Raw genomic sequence first — 22814 nt, forward strand, 5'->3', positions numbered from 1 at the left:
GTGTGTGTGTGTGTGTGTGTGTGTGTGTGTGTGTGTGGCTTAATCACCCCTGCCTCATTGTGTGTCTCAGGCATGAGTGTGTATGTGGCTTACCCACCCCTGCTGTGTGTCTCAGGCGTGAGTGTGTGTATGTGGCTTACCCACCCTGCCTCGCTGTGTGTCTCAGGCATGAGTGTGTGTGTGTGTGTGTGTGTGTGTGTGTGTGTGTGTGTGTGTGTGGCTTACCCACCCCTGCTTTAGCACACTGATGCTTCCTTGCGCTTAGGAGACATGGTTTGTCACTGTGCTGCTAAAGCTCACCACTGGGTCAAAGCTGGAGGCAAAGATGGATTCCAGGGCCATGCAGTTGCCTCAACAAACATATGCCTCAGTTTCCAAATGTGTTCACTGTTAAATCTTAAATAGTCTGGCATTAGAATGTGATTAGTCTTTCAAATGAGACAACAACTAGCTACAACAGTTTATAAGCTGTGTATCAAACACAGACTTAAATTGCGGTCCATGAGGACTTTCTGCCTAATCATAGGCCTGTTTCGTGATGATGAGGTATAGCTTTTATTGAGGACCTATATATGAATATCAGTTAACTTAAGTCAAATGTGGGAGTATTTCATATGTAGGCGTATCAATGAATTGTTGACTTACAAATGTAGTGATCGTCAGCCTTGGCCAGGTACTCACTTCTTCAGCCATGATGTCCTTGCCCATGGTGCTGTGGGTATCATGTGCTTGCTGGCTGAGGACAGTGATACACTTGAGGTGCACCCAGTTATCCAACTTCTGGAAACTTCTAAAGTTTTCAGACAGAGAACATACAACTGTGTAGCAGAGCTGTCAACTCTGCATAGTGTCACTTCCCAGTGCAGTTGTTTTGAAAGACCCATATCCCTACAGTAAAATCAGAATAAAAGTGAAGCTCAAACTGAGATGGATTTCCCACAGGTCTGCTTAGGAGACGGGGACTCATGTTATTTCCAGAGCACTGAGGGTAGAGGATGGTTCTGAACTGCTGGGCACTTGGCTGAGGCTCTTACAGGCAGGAGACTTTGGTTCCCCTGCATTCGCTCTTGGGATAGAAAAACCAGTTCTGGAAGCAGCAGGGCTCTAGGCCCAGCCTGCACCTGCATGTGCCACCCAGGGCTTGCTTGGCTCCCCCTTCTGCAGCCACAGTGAACTCACTGTTCCTAGACTCTCCGGTGGCCTAGTTCACTTTGGCCTAGACAATAAGCTCTTTGAAGTTAAAATAAGCTGATCTATTTTGGGCTCTGTCCCTCACATGGGGAAATCTCAAGTTCTGTTAAGGCCAAGTGGTTTTCAGATACTTCTGACAACACGCAGCTTCATTTCTTTGCAAGGGCTGGGCGTGTGCTGAAGCACACACTACTTCACTGCACCTGAGTGAGGGAGGCAAAATACCTGAAATCTGTAGTTTCTTGAGATGACACTTAGGCTTGCCTGAAAAGTCACTCCAAGTATCTTCTCTAGAGAAGGGAAGACACTGGCGACATGTGCATGCAGACAAGAGCCTGGTGCCTATGAAAAATTGAGACTTCCTCATGGGTAGCCATCAGGATAACAGGAGGGCAGGTACCACAAGTGTCAGTTTTGCAGCCAAACACAAAGAAGATGGACTTACAGTCACTCACACCCCAGTTCTGAGTCTTTCACATAGCATCTGTGGTTACCAAACATTTTCTAGCTCATGGTATTCAGTACAGACACAAGTTGCAGCTGTGGGAACATAGAAGAGTAAGCCATGTTCATCCCTCCCATGAAAATCCATGCAACCCTGTCTAGGAAGCATGTTGTAAGCTTGGTGGGTAATTTAATTGTTCCAGCAGCCACCTTAAGAAAAGAACATACTTCAGCATGGTGACACACACCTGGAGTTCTCCCAAAAGAGAAAGATCTGTGGCCTCTGTATGTGCACACACATGTATATCTGCATATACACACATGTACCACAAAACAAAATCAATACCTATTTCTATTAACAGCATACTGATCATTTAAAGCTTTGAGGATCTAGTAAGATCCTAGAAAGGGCACTAGCGGGCTGGAGAGGCAGCTTAGTTGGTTAAGAGCAATGGCTGCTCTTCCAGAGAATCCAGAGTCAATTCCTAGCACACACATGGGGGCTCACAACAAGTTTGTAACCCCAATTCCAGGGAATCTGACACCCTCCTCTGGCTTCTGTGGGCATCAGGCACTCAGTGCACAAGTATACATGCAAGCAAATACCTGTACACAAGCAAACAATGTTATTAAATTAAACCATTAGGGGATGGGATGGGAATAGCAGCACACACCCATAATTCCAGCTCTCAGGAGGCTGGGACAGGAGATTTCTGTATGTTCATTCCGTCCCAGGATTCCTAGGAAGTTTCAGGTCAGCCAAGGCTGCAGAATAATCCCTGTCTCAAAGCAACAACAACAACAACAAATTAAATAAATAAATGCCTTGGAAATCTGTAACTATTTTCTCTGTCAAAGGTGTTCCCAAAGAAACCATGATGTTTCTACCCATGTCTCATCTGGGGCCCTGTGTGATAAAAAAGGTCTTATTTGGGCTCATGAGTGGCTTTGAAGAAAGTAAGACCTTTCCTTATTGTTCTCAGCCTTCATGTTCATGAGCAGTTATTTGCTTTTTAAGATATTCCTTAAAATCAAGATTAACGAAATGACTCTTAAGATCACTGATTACCTCACCCCACCCCACCCGCGCACGCGCGCGCACACTTCCTTCCCTCCCATGGAAATGGCATAGGTGCTTCTTGCCCTCTTCTCTCGCTCACAGCCCCTATTCCTGCCTCCTGACTTGAGTGAGTGTCGGCCTGGGTGAGCAGGCGGACACCTGGACTTCTGAATGTGGCACATCATACACTTGGCAGTAGCACAGACCAGGTCCACACTTGCAGGGACATGTGTCCCTGAGCAGGATTTGTTTCTATGTCCATCGAGAGAAGGAAAACAAAGCAAGGTCTTCCTGGGTCCCCTGCCAGGTGTCTTTCTAGCAAATTATAACTAAACCTCAGCCCTACTTGGGCCTAGTCATCATTGCAGTATATAAGGTGACCTATGTCCGTTTGAAGACAGTCGTCCAGTATCTGGGACTTTTTCCAGGCAATAAAATCCCACTGTAGAATTGGATGTTTTCGGGTCTGTGCCTGTGCATGAATCTGGGCAGGAATGGGTTGCCCTAACTGCTGTTGCACTAATAAGGTCAGTCAAGGCTGGGATCTCGGATATCACAAAAAAGTCCTGAGAACTCAAGGAAGGGTCCCTTGCCACACTCATGCTGGAATTGTCTGTCCTGGCTGAAGAGTGTCATGCCGTGGGGTGATGTCTGCTCATGGGTTGTCATTCCTCTTGTCCCTGAGGAATGGTTGCTTGCTGTTCATGGCTCTGGGGTGTGCGCATGTGCATGCTTCTGCCTGACTGAATCCAGGCACAGAGTGATTGGCACAGCAGACTCTGTTCTTCCCGTCCTCTACAATGCTCCTATTTGTTTTAACCTGTAGGAAGAAGGAGGACTTACAGATGATAATGCCATTTCTAATATGCTTTGGGTAAGCCTGACTCTAATGTAACTCTAATGTTCTGTAACAGAACACAGTGGATTCCGCTGGTGGGGGCAAAGCTTAGACACACAGCCTGGAGACAGAGGTACATAGAGAAGGGGTCTACCTTAAGGACACTACAGAGACTCCTCAGAGCCATGCCTCTGAACAAGGAAGCTGGGGATTCTTAGTGGAATCTTATATGTATTTAGGTATATATATATATATACATGCATACACATATATGTATACACACATACTATATATATGAAAAAATGTCATATATAGAGGGAGGCCAATGTTTTCCTGAGTGTACTCAGTTTGTGGTCCTACATAGCTTTTCGTTAGTTTGTTTTTAATGGCATAGAACCATCTCAGGCAAGTGCAAATCATGAGAACAGTGTCCCAGTGGCTATAATTGTCGCTGATTCCTTGTAAAGTTCTCTGGAAACCTTATCTGGAAAAAAACAGGCTTCGAAGGAATAGTGCCTCACCGTCCCTTAGAGGGACTGCGATCCTCTGCTCACCAGTCATAGGTGACTGTCCTATGGCTGCTAACATGTCGTCTAATTTCATGGTACCTATGGTTCCCGTGCCTTCCCCATTTGTTTTTATATTCCTGGGCAACATAAAGATTTCTTTGAGTATGGAAGCTGATCCTGTGTCCTAATATAATGAAAATGCCACAAAGAGCGTGATCACTTATGCTAACATATTTAAGCTGTTGGTGAAAGGCCCAGGTCTCATCCCTTTAACTAATTATCCATATTTATTTATATGTGGGTTCCAGTAATCTGCCATTTACTTGTTCAGTTACTGCACCACCCTGGCTCAGGTGCATGGCGGGGCTAGGTGGGAGGTATGTCGTTCAGCAGTGACACTCAAAGGAAGGATGGTCTTAGAATCAAAATTGCTACAAAAAAGTTAACTGTTGGAAACCCCTCCCACCTGACCTACCCACTGGTCCGCCTTCGAGTTTTCCCTCTAACCCTCTTGCTCTGCCCTGTAGGACCCTGTATTTACGTCTGCTTACTCTCTTGCTATGCCTGCTGCCCATAAACACCTGTCTTGTGTATCTGTCAATCAGGTGAGGAAAGGCCTATGGATTGGGCCACATTGCAGTTTCTGAGTGGTAGAGAAGGCTTCGTTTGAGGGATAAGCAACTCCTTTGTGGTATTCCATTGTGTGTGTGAAAAGGCAGAGGTTGTGCATATCTCTGTGTGGTTGTGCATGTGTTTGACGTTTTCATATTTTTCAGAGTAGCCCAACCCACACCCTACCGTTCACTCCATATTCTTAGGTGGATTCAGTACTATGAATTTCCCCTCACAGTCATGAAACTGTGTGTGAGGGACAAGTTCACTTTTTCTACCTCTGACTTTTCAGTTCTGAGGCAGGAGCCCAGGAAACAGGAGAGTAGCCATGGTTCCAGCTGAGTACAGTGCATTCCTGCCCAGGTCGCTGTTGGTGAATAGTCCCTCAGCTCTGACCCACATCATCTGCCACTACATCACCATGCAGGATAGTGTCCCTCCCCTCATATACTCTGTCCTTCCCTGACCATCATTCTTACCTTCTTGATTTCGCTCAGTCGATGATCGTAATCTCTGTGGAGCTGGAGGGCAGAATCGCTTGGCTCTGGACCTTCTCGTACTTTGAAAGCTCATTTCTCTTCAGTGCTGGGCAGTATTCATGTGTCTGAATGGACCAAGCTTATTCAGCCATTCACCTTCTCGATGGCATCTTGGTTGTTCTCAAGTTTGGGTAATTGTGGGTAAAGTAGCTATAAACAAAAGCCCATGTGCAATTTTTTGTTGTTAAAACACAAGTTTCAACATTCAGGTGTTGAAGGACATGACTGAGAAAGTCTACTGTAAGGGCGTGCTTAGTCCTAAGGAGCTCCCAATGCCTTTCACAGTGGCTGCATCAAGTTCACATTTCTCCAGGATCCAGGGACATGTGTCATGTTGCTCAAAGTCCTTGTAAGCTCAAAGATTTTTAATGTCAGTGTTTTAGATTTTGGCCATACCAAAGATATATCATAGGGTCACATTTTAACATGTGAGACCTCGCAGTGTGTCATTGTTGACTATGTTGTCATATGGTTCTTTTCTATCCGTGTGTGTATTCTTTGTGTCTACATCTACACAGATGCCTTGTTCGTCTATGTCCCAGTCTTTGAGTTTTAAAGTCCTTTGTAAATCTTGGATCCTCAGTTAAATATGGTCAGCAAATATTTTCTTCCATTCTGTGGTTTGTCTTTTCATTCTTCTGACAGAATCTTTCACAGAGCAGTTTATTAATGTCAGTGAAGTCCAGCTTGGCAACTAATCTTTTCAGGAATCATGCCTTTGGTATTCTACCCAAAAGATGGTTATATCCAGGCTGGAAAAAATAACATGCATGAAGCCATAAGTTTAATCTTAGTAGGGTACGTGCATGTGTGAGTGTGTGTGTGATTGAGTTCATGTCTAGAATTTCTCCTATTTCCTCTTGGGAGTTTTATAGTTTTACACTTCACAGATAAGACTTTGAGTTACTTGGAATTAGTTTTTGTGAATTACATATGTTCTAATCTAGGTTTGTTTTTGTTTTATATGTAATCAAGTATGCAAATAAAGCACATGACTTCTTAAAAATACTCTCTTATTCCTGTACTCACTGGGGTTCAGTCAGCTATAGGTATACGGGTCTGGTTCTCCAGCTGTAGATATATGGGTCTGGTTCTCCAGCTGTAGGAATACGGGTCTGGTTCTCCATTTTCTATTCTGTTCTGATGGTGTAGTTAATGCCATACTGTCCTGAGTCCTGTAGCTTCATGAATACCCCAGCTGAGAGTTCCACCTTCACCCTTCTTCAGTTTCTCTGGGCTGTTCCAAGGTTTCTGCTTCTCCATATAGATTCAAGTTCAAGATAAGCTTATCTATTTATAAAAGAACCTTGTAGGACTTTTATTAGGACTACATAGGATCTAGAGAATATCAAATTGGTGGTGAACATCTATCCATGAACACTGGATATCCTCCACTGAATTTTTATTGTTAAAAAAAATAACATTCATTTTTAGCAATCTATGTTTTATGACCTGAAACTTTAGACCATTTTAAGCCATGTCTTATCACCTTTAACCGTTGACCAGATATACATGTTAGCTGATGGATTAGTGTTCTCAGGGATAAGTCCTTTACTTTGCCCCAGAAGTGGTGGTGTCTTGAAGTTTCAAGATTGAAGAGTAGAGAGAAGGAGACAGTGTGGTTGGACAGTGCACAGGCTCTGTGAGGCAGTGTGCAGCCTTTGCTTGCTCGCCTGCACACTGTGTAGAGTGAGGTCTACCCAGTATCCATCAAATTCCACGAGCTGGTGAGAGGACTAGACTGAAATCACTTAAAATTCTGAGCACAGGGCTTCTACATCATTGTCTCCAATTTCACATCTCTAGGTGCTGATGCAAACATGAATCGAAATCTTTGCTCAGAGAAAAGTAAAGCTGACTTCACCATCACACAGAACTTTGATGCTTGACCTTATCTCTATTACTTAGCATATACTCCTATCATTTCTGCAATCATTTACTCAATGGAAGGTAGACTTAACAGCAGGATCACAAGAGTTCTTCCTACGATCCTTGCTAACTGTGAAGGAATTTTGCCTTTTAATTTGCTGCTAATCTTAATGATACCTGAGCTGCACTCCCTTGCCATATCTCATCCCTGCGGGTGAAAAGTGGAGATTTGCTGTGATTTCTCAGTAGGTTAGGAGAAAGCGAAGCCCTTCTGCAGCATCCTGGAAATGCCTCACTGGTTGTCCTGATGTGCCTGCTCATCTTCCTTTCTTCCCAGCCTCTTCCCTCTCTGTCATGCCCCCGTCCTCTCTCTCATTCCCTCTGCTTCTCTCTACCGTATTGATGGCATCTGCATTTGCAAGAGTAACTTATAGGTAAAGTGGACCTTCTGTCAGTATTCTGCTTCCACTCTTACTATCTAGGCAGCCAAGAACCCATCTGCAAGCTACAGGACAGGACACAGAACTTAGCAAATGAGAAAAAGATACAGTACAGGAAAATCAAGACAATAATGAAGTTTCAAATTGAAAAACGAAAGAGACAAATACAGATTTGTTCATACTTGGAGGAGTTTTCATTCCTTGGGGTGGATCTCCTAGGATTTTCAGGGAATACACGCTGTTTGCCTGTTACTCCTGCTACAGCCTTAGAAGACCAAGGGTTGCAAACTTGGGGTTCCCCAGGACAAACATGCCAAATAGCCAAGCTATCTAAAACTTTCCAGAGAAAGGGAAACTTCTGTGTTTAATACTTTCACTTAGAAGGAAATGAGAAAACAAATTCCTTCTGGAAGGTTTGGGTAGAGCCGCTTCACCCCAGGGCTAAGAGCTTTCATCTTCCATAAAAATATTTTGAATGCTTCCAGGAGAGCTAAGCTGTTTATTGGAGGAAAACATTTTTTCTCAGTCACATGACTTTACTACAGCCCACACTTTGGGGAGCTATGAGCTCACCATGGAGAAAGGAGCCGATTTTAATGGCATTCTGGATGGTTTCAAGAAATATTTTTTAGCCAACTGCTCTTTTGGTTTTAATTAAACCTTACTTGGACACTTCATTTTCAAGCAGACTTATTCTCTCAAACTTCATTGTATCTTTCTGTCAAGAGAACTTCATAGTTTACTTAGTAAATTAACATAGCTAAAGTTTTCTTTGGAATTAGGGTCATGGTATCACTCCTGAGTGGAAAGCTTTTAAAACTGTTAGTGGCATTCACAGTGGCAACAGTGAAAACTTGGAGGGAAGTTTCCATTCTAGGCAGGGTGCCCCTATATAATTCTTCCCCTGACACAATTTCTGCTTTCCACTCGTCCTGCCACTTCCCTCTCCCTCTTTCTAGTCCCCTCCCATGTCACATGTGACTACCTATATGTGTCTGTGTCCCTGAGACTATCCTTATGCGTTTGACTGAGAATGTGTGTATGTATGTGTGACTGTTAATGTGTGTGATTGTGTATGTGTGTATGTATGTGTACTGTTAGTGTGTGTGGTTGTGTATGTCTATATGTCTATGTGTATCTATGTGTGTGGCTGTGCATATGAATGTGTCTGACTGAATGTGCCTAACTTTATCTTTCCTTCCTAAACCATGAGCACAATGTTTGTGCAGTGTGATGACCTGCTCCATTTAGTACTTCAGTGAGTGCTACCTAAAATCATAGGTGTTTTCCTTCATGCCCATGATACAGTGATCCAGTGATCACGATAGGCCTCAGGCTTAACAAACCACGCCTGTGTTTGAACGTCAGTTTTCCCCAATAATAGTCTTCCTAGGCCCAGCCCTGGGCCCACACCAGGACCATGCATTGCATTCAACTGTCAAACTCTGGGACAAGGTTACCAGTTGATCTGAACTACTAAGGATATCAGAACCACTTCTGGCCATAAAGTTGTGCTGGAGAATCCTGTGCAAGGAAGAGTCATGAGTTAGATGATGGGGACACTGGCATTTGTCACTGAAGTCACCCATGTTAGACTCAAATGCTAAGAACCATTGTTCTCGGTGTGGGTTATGTCTACCACAAAAAAATCTTGGGTGTCAGATCTGTTATGATCTAAAGCCTCCTCCTGGGTTCCCTTAGCTGGTGACATCACTGCAGAACCGGAAGGCCCACCCAGTCCTGGGGAATTGTGTAATTCACATTCCTCCTAGCCAGCTCTCCTACTGCATCAAACTCATACCCTTGAGGAGCTGAGTTATTTGAATGTTCGTCTAGCCATGCTCTTTGTGAGCCCACATGAATAAACCCTCCACGTGAACTCACCCAGGTTCAGAACACAGGAAAAATAGGGCAGCTTTGTCTCTTAACGTGTTTTGTCACTGGGCAAATGCTGCCAGCTGAAGCTTACACCTCCATCTTTGTTTCTCCTCTGTGCATATTGTACACAGAGAGTCACAGAAAGTCGAGAGAGCCAGATGACGATCGAAGAGAGGAAGCACCTCATCACTGTGCGTGAGGAAGCATGGAAGACGAAGGGCAGAGGCGCTGCCAACGACTCCACACAGTTCACCGTAGCAGGAAGAATGGTGAAGAAAGGTCAGGCCTGAGTGTGCGTACATCTGTGCATGCATGTGTGTGCACATGCAGCAGGGCACACCTGTCTATGGAGGGAGAATAGTACATGACAACTCAACAGGGAGGAAGGAGGCCCCAGTCTTTACATCTCGCACTGCACTGGTGTTGAGTAAGCGAGTGGGTTTGACAGTTGTGTAGGGTGTTTCTGCTGCAGACACCATAGTACTGCGTCTTCAGTATAGGAGGCCTGATCCAATCTATCATTATTTCAGAATCATCTGTTTGGAAAATGAGTGCAGTTGTAGGATTGAGATGCAATTGCAGCTCTACCAAAAGGGAAAAAAAAAGGAATTTTAACAAATCACTTCCCATAGTTCTTTAAATTGTTTCCATCTTCTTGTGGATTGACATACATACATCTAGACACACCTTCCCACCATACCACCACCACCAAGGAAGCCTTTGGTAACAAAGGCAGTTTAGCAATAAAGGGTCTGTCTTGTTCTTTGCAAGTCACCTCTCATGTTCCTTGATTCTAGCTTTATAAGCTGTGGCTGGCAGAGGTCAATTTGCAGGCATGTGTCAAATGTCTAAAAGATGCTCTGAATTCCAGAGAAGAGATAGGGATGCCCTGCAGATCACCAAGTGCACCATGGACCCCAGAACCGCTGTGAAACTAAACCCAGAGATAACGGAAACAGTGCTGCGTTACGTTGATCAGTGGTCTCCAGAGAGTGAATTCATTGAGTTCATGGCTTGAACTCATGTTCTGTGGCACATAGTTAAATGTTAGGGTCCCTCAATCATCCATATACATGGACTCTCATTTCTCAAACTGTTATCTAAAATCAGATTTCCTAGTTACTGGTAATGTCTCCACCTAAACTTAGTCTTCGGGTTCTGCCAGCTACACTATCAGTACAGCAGTTCTTCACCTCAGACCTTCCATTCTGAATAGAGCCTAACTCTTTCACGGCATTCAAGAGATGTTTGCTAAAGTGAAGGAGAATGAAGGTGGGCAAACCTTGGAGGGTAATTTCCTTGAATCTTACTGGAAGAAGCCTTTGAGACAAAGGTGTCAACCTTGAAGGACAACGGAAGTCCATTTGTCCTCACAGGATGACGTGGGACCTGGCTTTTCTTCAGGGGATCCTGGACCTGTTTAGTCAGGTGTATTCTGGAGCCCAGCCCTCTCCCCACATCTCTCACCCCTCAACACCTACCACCCACCACCAACCCCTTACTAACAAGAGGCAGGAGTCTGGGCTCAAATCCATTAAAGACAGCTGGAACTGAACATGAACCAGAACTCAAGGCTTCAACTGCTGGCTCCAACTTGTATCCTAATGGTGATTTGCTCAGTTTTTATTTTAGTTTATTTTGCCATCCCATCTGAAGAGTCCTAACGGCCATCTGAAGAGTCCTAACGGCTCCCTGCATGAGCCACTTCCCTTGTGCCCTGACGCACAGTGCCGGTTTGGTCCTGTTCCTCTTTCCCCGTATGCACTGTGTATTTTCCCAGGGTTCCTAAGTCATGGGTCTTTCTGGGGGGCTAATAATTTCCTTGCTTTTAATCTGATACAAAAGACCACCTCTATTTTTGAATTATTAGTTCTTTTTGATTTACAATTATTTGGCATCTGGTTTTTGTTGACCACAGATACAACAGTCCCAGACCTTACCCCACTGGACATCCACAGGATTCTGATCTCACCGTCCCAGGGAAGACAGTTGCCCATTCAGACATTTGCAGGGTTTTAGTTTCTCCCCAGGAAGCTCTGAGCTTTCCTGATTTTCTTTGGACATTCTCTGCTTTTTATATTTTATTATTCCGTGTTACAATTACATCACAAGATCTTGCTAGTACTCTGAGATGGGAGGAAAGCCGTAGAACATGAAGATATTCCCAGAGAGGAGGCTCATGTCTGTCACTTTTAGAGTTCACTGAAAAGAGCTGTGGGGAGAATTTTGGTTGCTTTAACACTTTGAAACTTCACCCTATATCCCTGTTGCTTTATGGGGAAACCCATCCCATACATCTCTAGCTGAGAAGGCAATATCCCACAGGTCCAGGCATTATGGCCTGACTGACAGCAGGGGCCACTATAGCAGTAGGATTGGTCCTGAGTCTGTGAAGAAGGGCAGATTTTGCTAGCTGCTTTGGGACTATCAGCCTACTGAGCTGAGTGAGTCTACTTACTGCTTTTAAAGCCAATGGACTCCTCTGGTAACTCAAGCACTCTTTAGTAGGGAATGAGTTGACGTCTGTCCTATTTTGTGACACTCGATTTTACTTATATTACTACATTTCAAGAAATTTTACTTCCTCGTGGACATGAGCTTTTTGCTGACCTGGTAACAGAAATGAGTTTTAGAATGTATGCAAATTTATGTTTGCAAGTGTATATGCAAATGAGTATTGAGAAGTGTTTCCAGCCTGTTGCTCAGAACTTAAGTATGGAGCCACTTCCTTTCTTGCCTTTTTCCTGCATTTGAATGCTTCGTTTGCATCTCTAGCTCATTGGAGGACTGAGCAGAATGCTCCTCTCTTTCTCAGATGAGAGCAACATACATCTCTGCTGTTGTAGGACAGCACTTACAGGGCTATGTCCTCTTAACACACACACACACACACACACGCACACACACGCACACACACGCACACACACGTTCACACACATGCACGCACGTACACACACACATTCACACACACGTACACACACACACTCACACGCAAACACAGGTACACACACTGCAGAGGGTGCAGAGAGCAGCACTAGCTCATTAATTCTTTACAAACACTGCATTTACTTCCCTCCCCAGTGTCCACTACTTGGGTAGCGGTGGGTATCTCTAAACTTCTTCTCTTGTGTTTTCGTATTTCAACTGAGTGCCCTCTGTGCTAAAAGTCACCTTTGCACTTTTCCCATGTCCTTCAGCCTCTGCTTGAGTAAGCTCTTCACCCTCCCATGTCTTGGGGAACATGTGATTATTTCCAGCATACCTGAGCTGGATGAGCCTCACCCTCGCACAATCCCAGATGGGTCTGATGTGTGTTTGCCTAGCTTTCTTCTGCATGCTCAGACCTCTGGGTTATTCTCCACACAGTCAGGGCTCATGAGTTCACCCTGGTCATTGCCTCCTCACAGACTGGAGAGAATCCTGATGCCTGAGGCTTTGCTGTCTCGGGCAAGGAAACTTCCTCCAAACCTCCTCTGTGGGAGATGGTGCAAATTTGCTTTTCCCTGTGGACCCACCACACCAGAAGGCCTTCAGAACTCCTTCTTGTTCCAGCATATTCTGGAAGCCGTGTACACTCTCACACCATTTATAGGCTATGAATGTGCTTCCCCTTGTCTTTGCTGTTTATTTTGGAGTATCAGCTTGCCAGCTGCATAGTACATAGGAAGAGAAAAGTCCTAGGTATGGCTGCATTTGGTGGCCAACCTGTGCATACTTGTGCTGTAAGAACCTGTATGGGTTCACTGGGTTCTGTAAACTTCCACAATTAATCTTGAACATGCTAAACTGTCCCCTTTGTCTTCTGCAGGTCTGGCATCACCCACAGCCATAACTCCCATCTCATCCCCTCTCTGCAGTAAATCAAGGGGCACTACCCCGGTTTCCAAGCCCTTGGAAGGTATGTGTCTCTGTCCACAGTGACATGCGTGTCTGACAGGGAAGCTCAGGGGTGCTTGCTCATGAATGGTTTCTACTTGTTTAGATATTGAAGCCAGACCAGATATGCAGCTGGAATCGGACCTGAAGTTGGACAGACTGGAAACCTTCCTAAGGAGACTAAATAACAAGGGTACGTGCCAGAGGCCAGAATGGAGGTCCAGCCTGTCTTGCTGCCGACGCCTGGTCTCTGCTCTCTCAGAACTTCTAAGTCCTGGCTTTCAACTTCTTAACTTTTGGAGTTTTGTTTTGTTTGACAGTTGTTTTTGTTGTTGCTGTTGATTTGGGGCTGTTTGTTTGTTTGTTTGTTTGAAACAAGGTATCACTTAGGCCAGGCTAGCCTTGAACTTACTTCATATCCAAAGATAACCTTGAAGCACAGGCATGTACCACAATAGCAGACTCTCCAAATCCTACTTCTGATTGGGTTCTCTCTTCAGCCAAGTTATCTCCTTAATTATCGACTTTTAGCAATTTATACACACACAGTCTTAAAATCTTTTGTTATTCTTCAAAAAATGAACTTGTAGTCAGTACTAACCAGAGTTCTCTGGTCCACTTAATATCCTAAATTTGGGATACCCAATAGTGTACATGTTACTGACTCCAAACCCTTGGGATGCCTTCCAATCCAAGTATAACTCAGTGATTTTGTCTTTTCACTATAAAGCAGTTAGTGTACAAATAGAAAAATCAACTAACTGGATGGGCTTTGAACTTTACACATCATTCCTGCTAAGGCAAAAGGTATGTTTTCTAATAATCCCAAATAATTTCTAAAATAAAACTCTAGTCAAAATGATGAATAAACTCTTTATTATAATAATTGGTGGCACAAAAAGCAATATACAAAAATAGCCTTTCCTCTCTTGATAAAAATATCTGTTCATCAAGTACCAGGTACTAGGAGTCCCTACTGGCTGAAAGTTACACAAACACTGAAAACCAGAGCTATAAGGTCATAACATAATAGTTAATCTGACTGGGTAAGATATATTAACAATGAAATCTATTGCACTGTTGTCTTTGTTAGGGTTTCTATGGCTTTGATAAATACCAGGACCAAAAGAAACCTGAAAAGGAAAGGGATTTATTGATCGACTGATTGATTGGTCTTACAACTTGTAGCTCATCATCCAGGAAATTCAGGGCAAGTACTCAAGTAAGACTGGAACCTGGAGGCAGGGACAAATGTAAAGGTCACAGAGAAGCACTGCTTGCCCTCATGCTCCTCGTGGCTTCGGCCTGGTTTCTCACAGCGCCAAGGACCACCTGCCTAGAGTTTGTACCACCCACAATGGGCTGGAGTCTTCCACATCAATTGCACAGGTTTGCCCACAGGCCAATCTGGTGGGGACATTTTCTCAATTTGTACTCTCTTTTCCCAAATGACTCTTAACCTGTAGCAAGCTGACATAGAACTAGTCCAATACAATGGAGTTACCATGATCTAGTCTGTGGTCACCTGGCAACAGCCATGACCACTGCAGTGTTCTACCTGCTCTGGGAAATACAGTTTTATTGGAACATAGCTATATCCTTTCATTGACCTACTGTCTGTCCATAGCCACTTTTGCACCATAACAGCAGGGTTGAGAAACTGCATCAGAAGCTGTGTGCTGTCCTCAGGGTGGTCCCAAATGCTCCCTAGTCCTTTCCAGAAAACGTTTGCAGAAACCTAATATGGAGCAAGGCTAAGGTTGGCTCCCTCTAGTAGAAACGGGTCAGGTTCACAAGTGCTCATGTGTTTGAGGGCAAGGTTGTCCTGTTTCCTGTCCTGACCATCAATCACTGTGCAGGTGGGATACCCCGTGAGATTCGAAGGGAGCTGGGGTGCAGGGGTAGGCAGGAAAAGGGCTTCGGAACTCACTGCTGTACGTTCCCCACCCCAGGAGCTTAGAGAGGAGACAGCATTGCAGGGAAAGGTCACAGCAATTGTTTATTGAAAGCTCATAGTGTATTTGCTCCATTATTGGTAGTTACTGGGATACAGGAAACGGTTCTCACGGTCACTGGCAAGTCTGTCAAGGAGGTGATGAAGTTGGATGATGACGAAACCTTTGCCAAATTCTACCGCAGCATGGATGACAGTATACCCAGAAGTCCTGTGGAGCTGGAGGAGGACTTCGATGTCATTTTCGACCCTTATGCTCCCAAGTGAGTTTGAGAATGGCTCCCTTCACATGCTCCCCCTGTCGGGTCACCAGAAACTTCTGCCATGGGTATTTGCTCTAGAACAAGATACACGGTGCCTCAGGGTCAGCCTGCCATCGTTGCATTCTGCTGCCTGTGCCCTGGATGTTTGTGCAGTCTTGAGGGGTGTGGCTGTCTTTCATGTCACCCAAGCATTGCTCTGCAGTGTTTTATAACATCACTACGAGTTTTCCATAACTGTCCCACTAGACACCACTGAACTTACTCATAACTGGATATTTGATTTATATGAGCTTAGATTAGCAGAGTGAATTAGGAAATCAGGAGCCATAGTTCTTTGCTTCCAGCAATGTATAAAATTGATATGTCCATGGGCTTTCTCAGAGGCACCCAAAGGTGCCCAAGCAAACTCTATAAAAAGTGATTATGTCTTAGGATTCCAGAAAAACACATGTGTTGAAGTGAGATCAACAAAAACAAACAAGAAACAAACTTGGGGGACGATTTAGTTCAAACTGAAGTGTGCCTTGAGTGTATAGAGACAGTTGCAGCGCAGTCTCTCTTACAGGTCAGACGACAACCATAGGGAAAGAGGTCCCACATCCAACACCAGATGGACAGTCAACTCAGTGTCACTTCCTGTCAGATCCTCATGGTTCCAGCTTGAGTCCCAAGTCCATCTCTAAACCATTCATGCAGTCTAGCAGAAAGATGATGCCCTTCAACCAGAGGGATGAGATGAAGCCCAGAGGAAGCCCCACATAGCATTAGGGGCACTTGTTCTAAGCAAGCTGCATACAGCCCGCACTGTACTCCTCTGCTCTTCCCTATGCAGTTGTCAGAGCACCCGTGTCTTCCAGGAGTATGTTCACTCGTGGAAGGTTCTCATCAACTCCTCCTGGTGCGATGTGCTGCTTCGCATGTTTCTGTCTGTCCAGTTCACCTTCTCCCCACTCAGCCGTCAATGCTGAAGCTGTTATATATAATTGTGAAATGGAATAATTTAAACAAAAGTGTATTTGTGCTCACATGCATACTGGTGGTACACAAAGGATGCTTCCAGGCACAGAGACCTAAGCCCTCGGCAGTTCTTTATCACCACAGGAGTCTGTTGGGAGGTCATACCACTGACACACTGCTTCCACAGGCTGGCCTACCCAGACTTGGCTGAGACAGTCTCTGGGACCAGAGATGATTCTGAAGGCCTATTTTATTCCAGTATACTCCTCACAGGTGTGGTCACTTTCCTCGGGTACCTGGTAGACTGAGTTAGTAAGAGCTGTGAACAGAAAAGCTATGTTTGTAGAAAAAATTTAGTCTGGGGCAAAACGGTTCAATGGAAATGCAGTTGTCATCTGCTGAGTCCAAGAAATTGTCGGTGATAGTAGCAGTAGGTATGTGTACGCACGTGTCCCCCGAGTGTCCAGGCTCTCTAACCCACACAAAATCATGAAGTAAAAATAGTGGACTCTATTGCCCTGGGTCCAAGACCAGAAAGTAAGGTGACATCCTGGGCCACTTCTACTTTGCCCGCAGGTTGACATCTTCTGTGGCAGAACATAAGCGCCAGGTCAGGCCCAAGCGCCGGGTCCAGGCTTCCAAGAACCCTCTGAAGCTGCTGGCAGCAAGAGATGACCTCCTTCAGGAATACACAGAGCAAAGGCTAAACGTGGCCTTCATGGAGTCCAAGCGGATGAAAGTGGAAAAGAGTAAGTGTGGGGCTGCGGCCGCCTCCCAGAGCACTGCCTGTGTGTTAACCTTTGATCTGCCGTGCTGCAGCCACCTCAGCAGGTGTTCAGAGAGCAGTCCTTAAGGAAAGTAACTACACAGACACATGTATGCTGCTTCAGATTTAAAGATTTCTCACTACGTTGATGCTTAAATTCTGCTGTTTTGCTGAGCTGGGTCTCGAGGTGGAAGTGTCTCTGGATTTTGTAATCCCTTCAGTTTTCAACTCCGGCACACCCCAGCACAGCAGTTCTCCAGTGAATCTAAGAGGGTTTGAGGCGTTCTCCTGTGGGTACCCAGCACTTTAAACCATTGCTTTCAGATTGTTCTGGGAGAGGTCCTGGGACTTCGTGGAGATAGGTTAGGTGGGTTAGGGTGGGGGGACTAGGAATGAACTGGAGTGGTTGGTCTCTGACTCTACCCTGACCCTGAGCTATATACATCTCGGCTTTATCTGGCCTAGAGTGTGAGTTCCACTACGTCAAATAGTAATTTCCATGGCAGTAATAGCATCCATAATCTTGATATTTAAATATTTTTGTGGTAGTCCTTATTTTTCCTTTTAGTGTTTATAAATTGATTTGACAAAGGTTTTTGTTTTGAGAGTATTTAGTGGTGTGCATGCCTGCAATCCTAGCACTCAGTGTTTAAACATGGTAGAACCCCAAGTTCTAGGATAGTCTGGACTACATAGCAAGACCCTATCTCCAAAACTAAGGGAGGGAAGAAGAGATGGAGGCAGGAGGGGAGGGGAGGGGGGAGGGGAGTGGAGAGGGGAGGAGTTCATCCCAGGTCCCTCCACCCTGAACCATCTAACCTTTCTCCACGCAGTGGGAAGAAGGGAAACAGGAAAATTTAGAGGAAACAATTGTTTTTGAATTCTAACTAGTTGATTGAGAAATGCTTCCCAAAAGGCAGGGAGCCATCTGAGTTTCCAAATAGCACCAGTGTTGTGGTTTCAGTGTTAGAATCCTGTGGAGCATATGAGCCGTGCAACAGGTGGAGCTGCTCTCAAGCAAGAGTGAGGTCGAGATGTGTCCAAAACCTCAGACATCTCATCATGATAGTGGCTGGAGTAAGGATCCCTCCTTCCCTGTGCAGGCCTGCATGCCCTGGTGCATGTAGCCTGTGTGGCCCCCCACCTCTGTCCTTCTTGAAATAGTCACGTAGCCTTGGGATCCAGTTACAGGTGTAAGCACCCGGGCTCCCTCTTCATGCAAATGAAGCATTCTCAGCGCTGGCCAATAATGCACTCAAGCTCTCTATCTCGCTCTGAAAACCCCTGTACTCCTCAAGATTTGTTAGCTCTTGTTCACCCCAAATAAAAGAGAACCGTTTCACTAAAAACTGTCTAGAAGAGCTGCATCCCGCAGGCCGACAAGTTCTGTGAGACTCATCAACAGTGGTTGATAAGTCCTGGATTGCATTTAATTCTGCACACAGTGATTAAGCTTTGAACAGTGCAACTCCTCATACTAGAGTCTGGTCAGTTAGCAATTACCTATGATTACAAACACTGGCTTTCAACCGTGCATCCCTCCTGACCTCCCTTCACAGTGTCATCCAACTCCAACTTCTCAGAAGTGACTCTGGCAGGCCTAGCCAGTAGGGAGAACTTCAGCAGCATCAGCCTGCGGAGTGTCAACCTGATGGAGCAAAACTCCAACAACAGCGCTGTGCCCCACAAGAAGCTCATGCTGTTGCAGATTAAAGGTATTCTTTCTAGTGGTCTAAAGAAACTGACAGGCTGTGGTTTCTGTCTTGTCACTGTAGGACAACAAACTCCTGGCTGTATCCATTGTTCCTGTGAGGGGACAGGCAGGCAGTCTGAGTCTCCCCTTCTAGGTGCTACGCTGTGGCATCGCTGACTCCATCTGGCCGGGAATATTCTGCCCACTGGACCTCTGAGAGCTTGTGAATGAGGACAAGGAAGTAGGAGACCTGGAGTTGGGCTCAGTCTTTTACCCTTTCAGAATCTCAGCTTTTGGTCCTGCTGCCTCTGACCCAGTAGCCCATACCCCAACCTGCTGTGTACTTTACCAAATACGCCCTCAGTCTCCAGCATGGGGTTGCATAACCTTCTCAGTTCTCCCTACTGGGACAAGGCAAGGCCCACACCAGCCAGATTAAGGAAAGACATCCCTGGGGAAGGAATCATGGGAAGGCAGGAGTGAGCCCCACCCATCCCCAGGTTCCACTCTCCTGCCCTTTTGAAGGAGCGGCAGGAAGTTAGGGTTGTGAGGAGGGAGAGCGGCTCCACTCCTAGAGGTGACTGTGTTAGCTCTAGATCCCCAGGATCATCACCCCTGACCTATCAAGTGAAGGATGGATAGAGTAGCTTCTGCCCCTATCGAGGATTCTAGGGTGTTTTCTACAAACCCATGTCCTTTTTGGTATATTTAAAAGATTAGTGAAGGGTGGAGAGTAAGACTGCTTCTTCTATCAGCATGAGAACCCATACTTGAATCCCTGATGCCCACATAAAAACGAGACATGAGTGTCTGTGCCCGTGACCCCGGCATTGCAGGGCAGAGACAGACAGACCCAGGACTTTACTTTCCAGATAGTCTAGGTAAAATGTCAGGCTTCAGCTTCAGTCCCCAGGGAAGAAAACAACTGGAATTCTCCTATGATGGTCACATATCCATGTGTGGGTATGCATACCTGCACACACTTATGCACACAATGGCACAAAAGACAAGGGAGGAGCTCTGATGCAGAGACTAGGGCTGCAGTCCCGTCATGCTCCGCCGCCTCGGCGAATCACTTGGAAGGGTGGTACAAGTGGCACAAAGCAGTACTTCCCTCCAAGCTGGCCCCATCCAGTTGCTCAGGGGTTAGTGTCTGTGCAAGAAGATCCTGTGGGGAGGCACGCCTTACCCTACAGCACGGCTAGGCGTGAGCACAGGATATAGGCTGTGTGAAGAGAAGGTGGCATGAATGTGACAGAGAGGCCAGGGTATCCTTGCCACTCTTCCTAGACAGGAGAACCGTGCTACATCTACAAACACGCTAAATGCCAAGGCTTTGAGGCCACTCCCAGGACGCTCTGCCACCTTAGTGCATGTACACGGTGCATGTACCTTAGGGCTAGCAACACCAACATGTGGCCCATCTTAAGTTCCACGTCCTAGGACCTTACACTAGTAATCAGAGTCTTTACAATGGAGGAGGGTGTGGCTGGGGTGTGTCCGTCATGGAAGTCTGAATGGTGATGAAAGGACTCTGGGGCTTGCCCACAGGAAGAAGACATGTGCAGACAAGGCTAGTGGAGCCCCGAGCCTCATCACTCAACAGTGGGGACTGCTTCCTTCTGCTGTCTCCTCAGTACTGCTTCCTGTGGGTGGGAGAGTTCTCCAATGTCATTGAGAAAGCAAAGGTCAGTGTCTAAGTGACAAGATGTTTCTGTTCCTGTGTCCTTTATACAACAGTGAAAGTCTGTGGCACGCATCTCCAGTTTGAAAGCCCTGGGTCTTAGCTGACTCCTGGGTGACTGACGTGTATCTGTGAAGAGTCAGCATGGCTCTTTCATGGGAGTCCCATGGGGGAAGCCCCAGGATAGTGTTCAAAGCCTACGAGTTAGCTGTTGAATATGACACTCTGAGCTTGGCTGTAGAGCTACATATATCTAGACCATTGAAGAAGGAGTTAACGCGCATACACAGCCCCAGGCAAGGAACGGTGCCCGAAGTCCATAAGTTATCTGTTGAGTTTCACACTCAGGGTTATTGCCCCAAGCACTTGATATGTCTGCTCCCACAGTTCCATTTCCTTGGCTGAGACAGCCGACGTCGCATGCCTCTCCTGTACACTGACTTTTCTCTGATGGTAGCATGTGTGGACCGCACTGATTTTTCTTCCCAGGTCATTGTGTCCTATTCTTTTCCAGGCATCTGAACTTGCAACGTTAATTCAGACAAAGAGGGAGCTTGGCTGTAGAGCTACGTACATCCAGACCATCGAAGAAGGAGTTAACACGCATACTCACGCAGCCAAAGACTTCTGGAAGCTCTTGGGTGGCCAGACCAGTTACCAGTGTAAGAGTTTACCATACTTCACAGTGAGGAGGCTGGGATGTCCTGTGTCCCCAGCCCCATCCCGCTCTTAAGTCACCTACTTTCTCATGTGCTGTCTTACCCCAAAGCTGCCGGAGACCCAAAGGAAGATGAGCTGTACGAGACAGCCATCATAGAGACGAACTGTGTCTACCGCCTGACAGATGACAAGCTCGTCCCTGATGATGACTACTGGGGGAAGATTCCCAAGTGTTCCCTTCTGCAGTCCAAAGAGGTACCAGCTTCAGGGATCTAGAACTGCCGAGAGTTCTAACTGGATCCATGCTATCAAGCACAGCCCAGCTCAATGATACTTACTGTTTCAAACCACTACCACTATCTATACCATACAAACAAAGTTCAGGATATTTTTCATAAGTGGCATGGATTATTGAAGAACTTTATATTTTAAATAAAATATAAATATTAGCTCTGCATCTTGAGTTATATAAGATTAAATTTTAGTTAGTCCTGAAGTTTCAGGAATAATTAATGTGAGTATATGAAGCTATATATAATTAAAATAATCTACAGATTGGTTAAGTATTTTTTCACTTGGCCCTGTATATTTCCAGTGTCGTTAAGTGTAATAATTGCTAAGAAGAAAAAAGGAAGCCATACAAAGCCCTTACACTCCACAGGGAGAAGCATATTCAAAAGAATTCAGGGCCAGCACAATTGGTCAGTGTACTGCCAACCATGGAGACCTGAGTTCAGTTCCCGGGTCCCACATGGTAGACAGAGAGAACCAACTCCCTTGACTTATTCTCTGACTTCCATGTGTATGCACATGAACACACACAAACAAATTAGTGATATTCTTTCTAAAAGTCACGAGATCTTCTTTTTTTATTTTATATGTATGGTTATGTTCCTTGTGCGTCTATCTCTATACTATATGTATATAATGCCCACAGAGATCAGAAGAGGCATCAGATCCTCTGGCATTGGAGTTACAGGCCACTGTGAGCCACCACGTGGGTGCTGGGAATCGAACCTGGGTCCTCTGGAAGGGCCACTGAGCCACCTCTCCAGTCCCATATTTTCTCTTCTAGCAATCTTGTCTTTTGACTAGCGAGCTTGTTCATTTGCATTTTACCTACATACACAACACTGTGGGGAGAGGCAGAGGGCAGAAGCAGCAGGAATGGGGGAGCAGAATGTGTCCAGGTATCTGTTACTCAACATGCAGCTACAGGCAGCCAACTGTCGCTGCTGTGACCCCTGCAAAATGTAGAGACTGTAGCTGTTCCTGCCACTAAGACAACAGCAATCAGGAGCGAGTGGCAGAGTAAGGTCACTGTGCTGGTAAGGCCACCTTACCCATCTCTATCCCAGAGCGTCCTGTTTGCCCAGTGGAAATACATTCAAATATATAATAATGTATTTCAATAATAAACTGAACAAAGTGTTATCTAAAGCTATACTGAGGGTATGATGTATATGGACCCTTAAATGGGAACAAAAGTCACAGGAAAAGAAATAATTTTAAGAAGAGATGAAATGAAGCCTAGTTGAGAGTTAAGACAGACTTCAGAGTGGGAGAAATAAGGCGGAACAG

General features: G+C 45.4%; 1 protein-coding gene across 10 annotated transcripts in view; it reads left to right on the top strand.

Annotated features, from left to right (window-relative positions):
- Window positions 1–22814, top strand: part of Svil (supervillin) — a 186262-nt gene that overhangs the window by 144645 nt on the left and 18803 nt on the right. For 6 of the 10 annotated variants that reach the window (XM_029547120.1, XM_029547119.1, XM_029547124.1 and 3 more), the window contains 10 exons: window positions 3522–3569; window positions 9512–9659; window positions 13189–13278; window positions 13363–13449; window positions 15296–15473; window positions 17007–17179; window positions 18756–18911; window positions 20441–20577; window positions 21088–21235; window positions 21343–21488. In XM_029547120.1, the coding sequence (XP_029402980.1) occupies window positions 3522–3569; window positions 9512–9659; window positions 13189–13278; window positions 13363–13449; window positions 15296–15473; window positions 17007–17179; window positions 18756–18911; window positions 20441–20577; window positions 21088–21235; window positions 21343–21488 (1311 nt within the window). The remainder of the gene's footprint in view (window positions 1–3521; window positions 3570–9511; window positions 9660–13188; window positions 13279–13362; window positions 13450–15295; window positions 15474–17006; window positions 17180–18755; window positions 18912–20440; window positions 20578–21087; window positions 21236–21342; window positions 21489–22814) is intronic. The other 4 variants (XM_029547122.1, XM_029547123.1, XM_029547127.1 and 1 more) reach the window with 1 other exon arrangement.

Source organism: Mus pahari, chromosome 15 (assembly GCF_900095145.1).
Source record: "Mus pahari chromosome 15, PAHARI_EIJ_v1.1, whole genome shotgun sequence".
Classification (NCBI taxonomy): domain Eukaryota; kingdom Metazoa; phylum Chordata; class Mammalia; order Rodentia; family Muridae; genus Mus; species Mus pahari.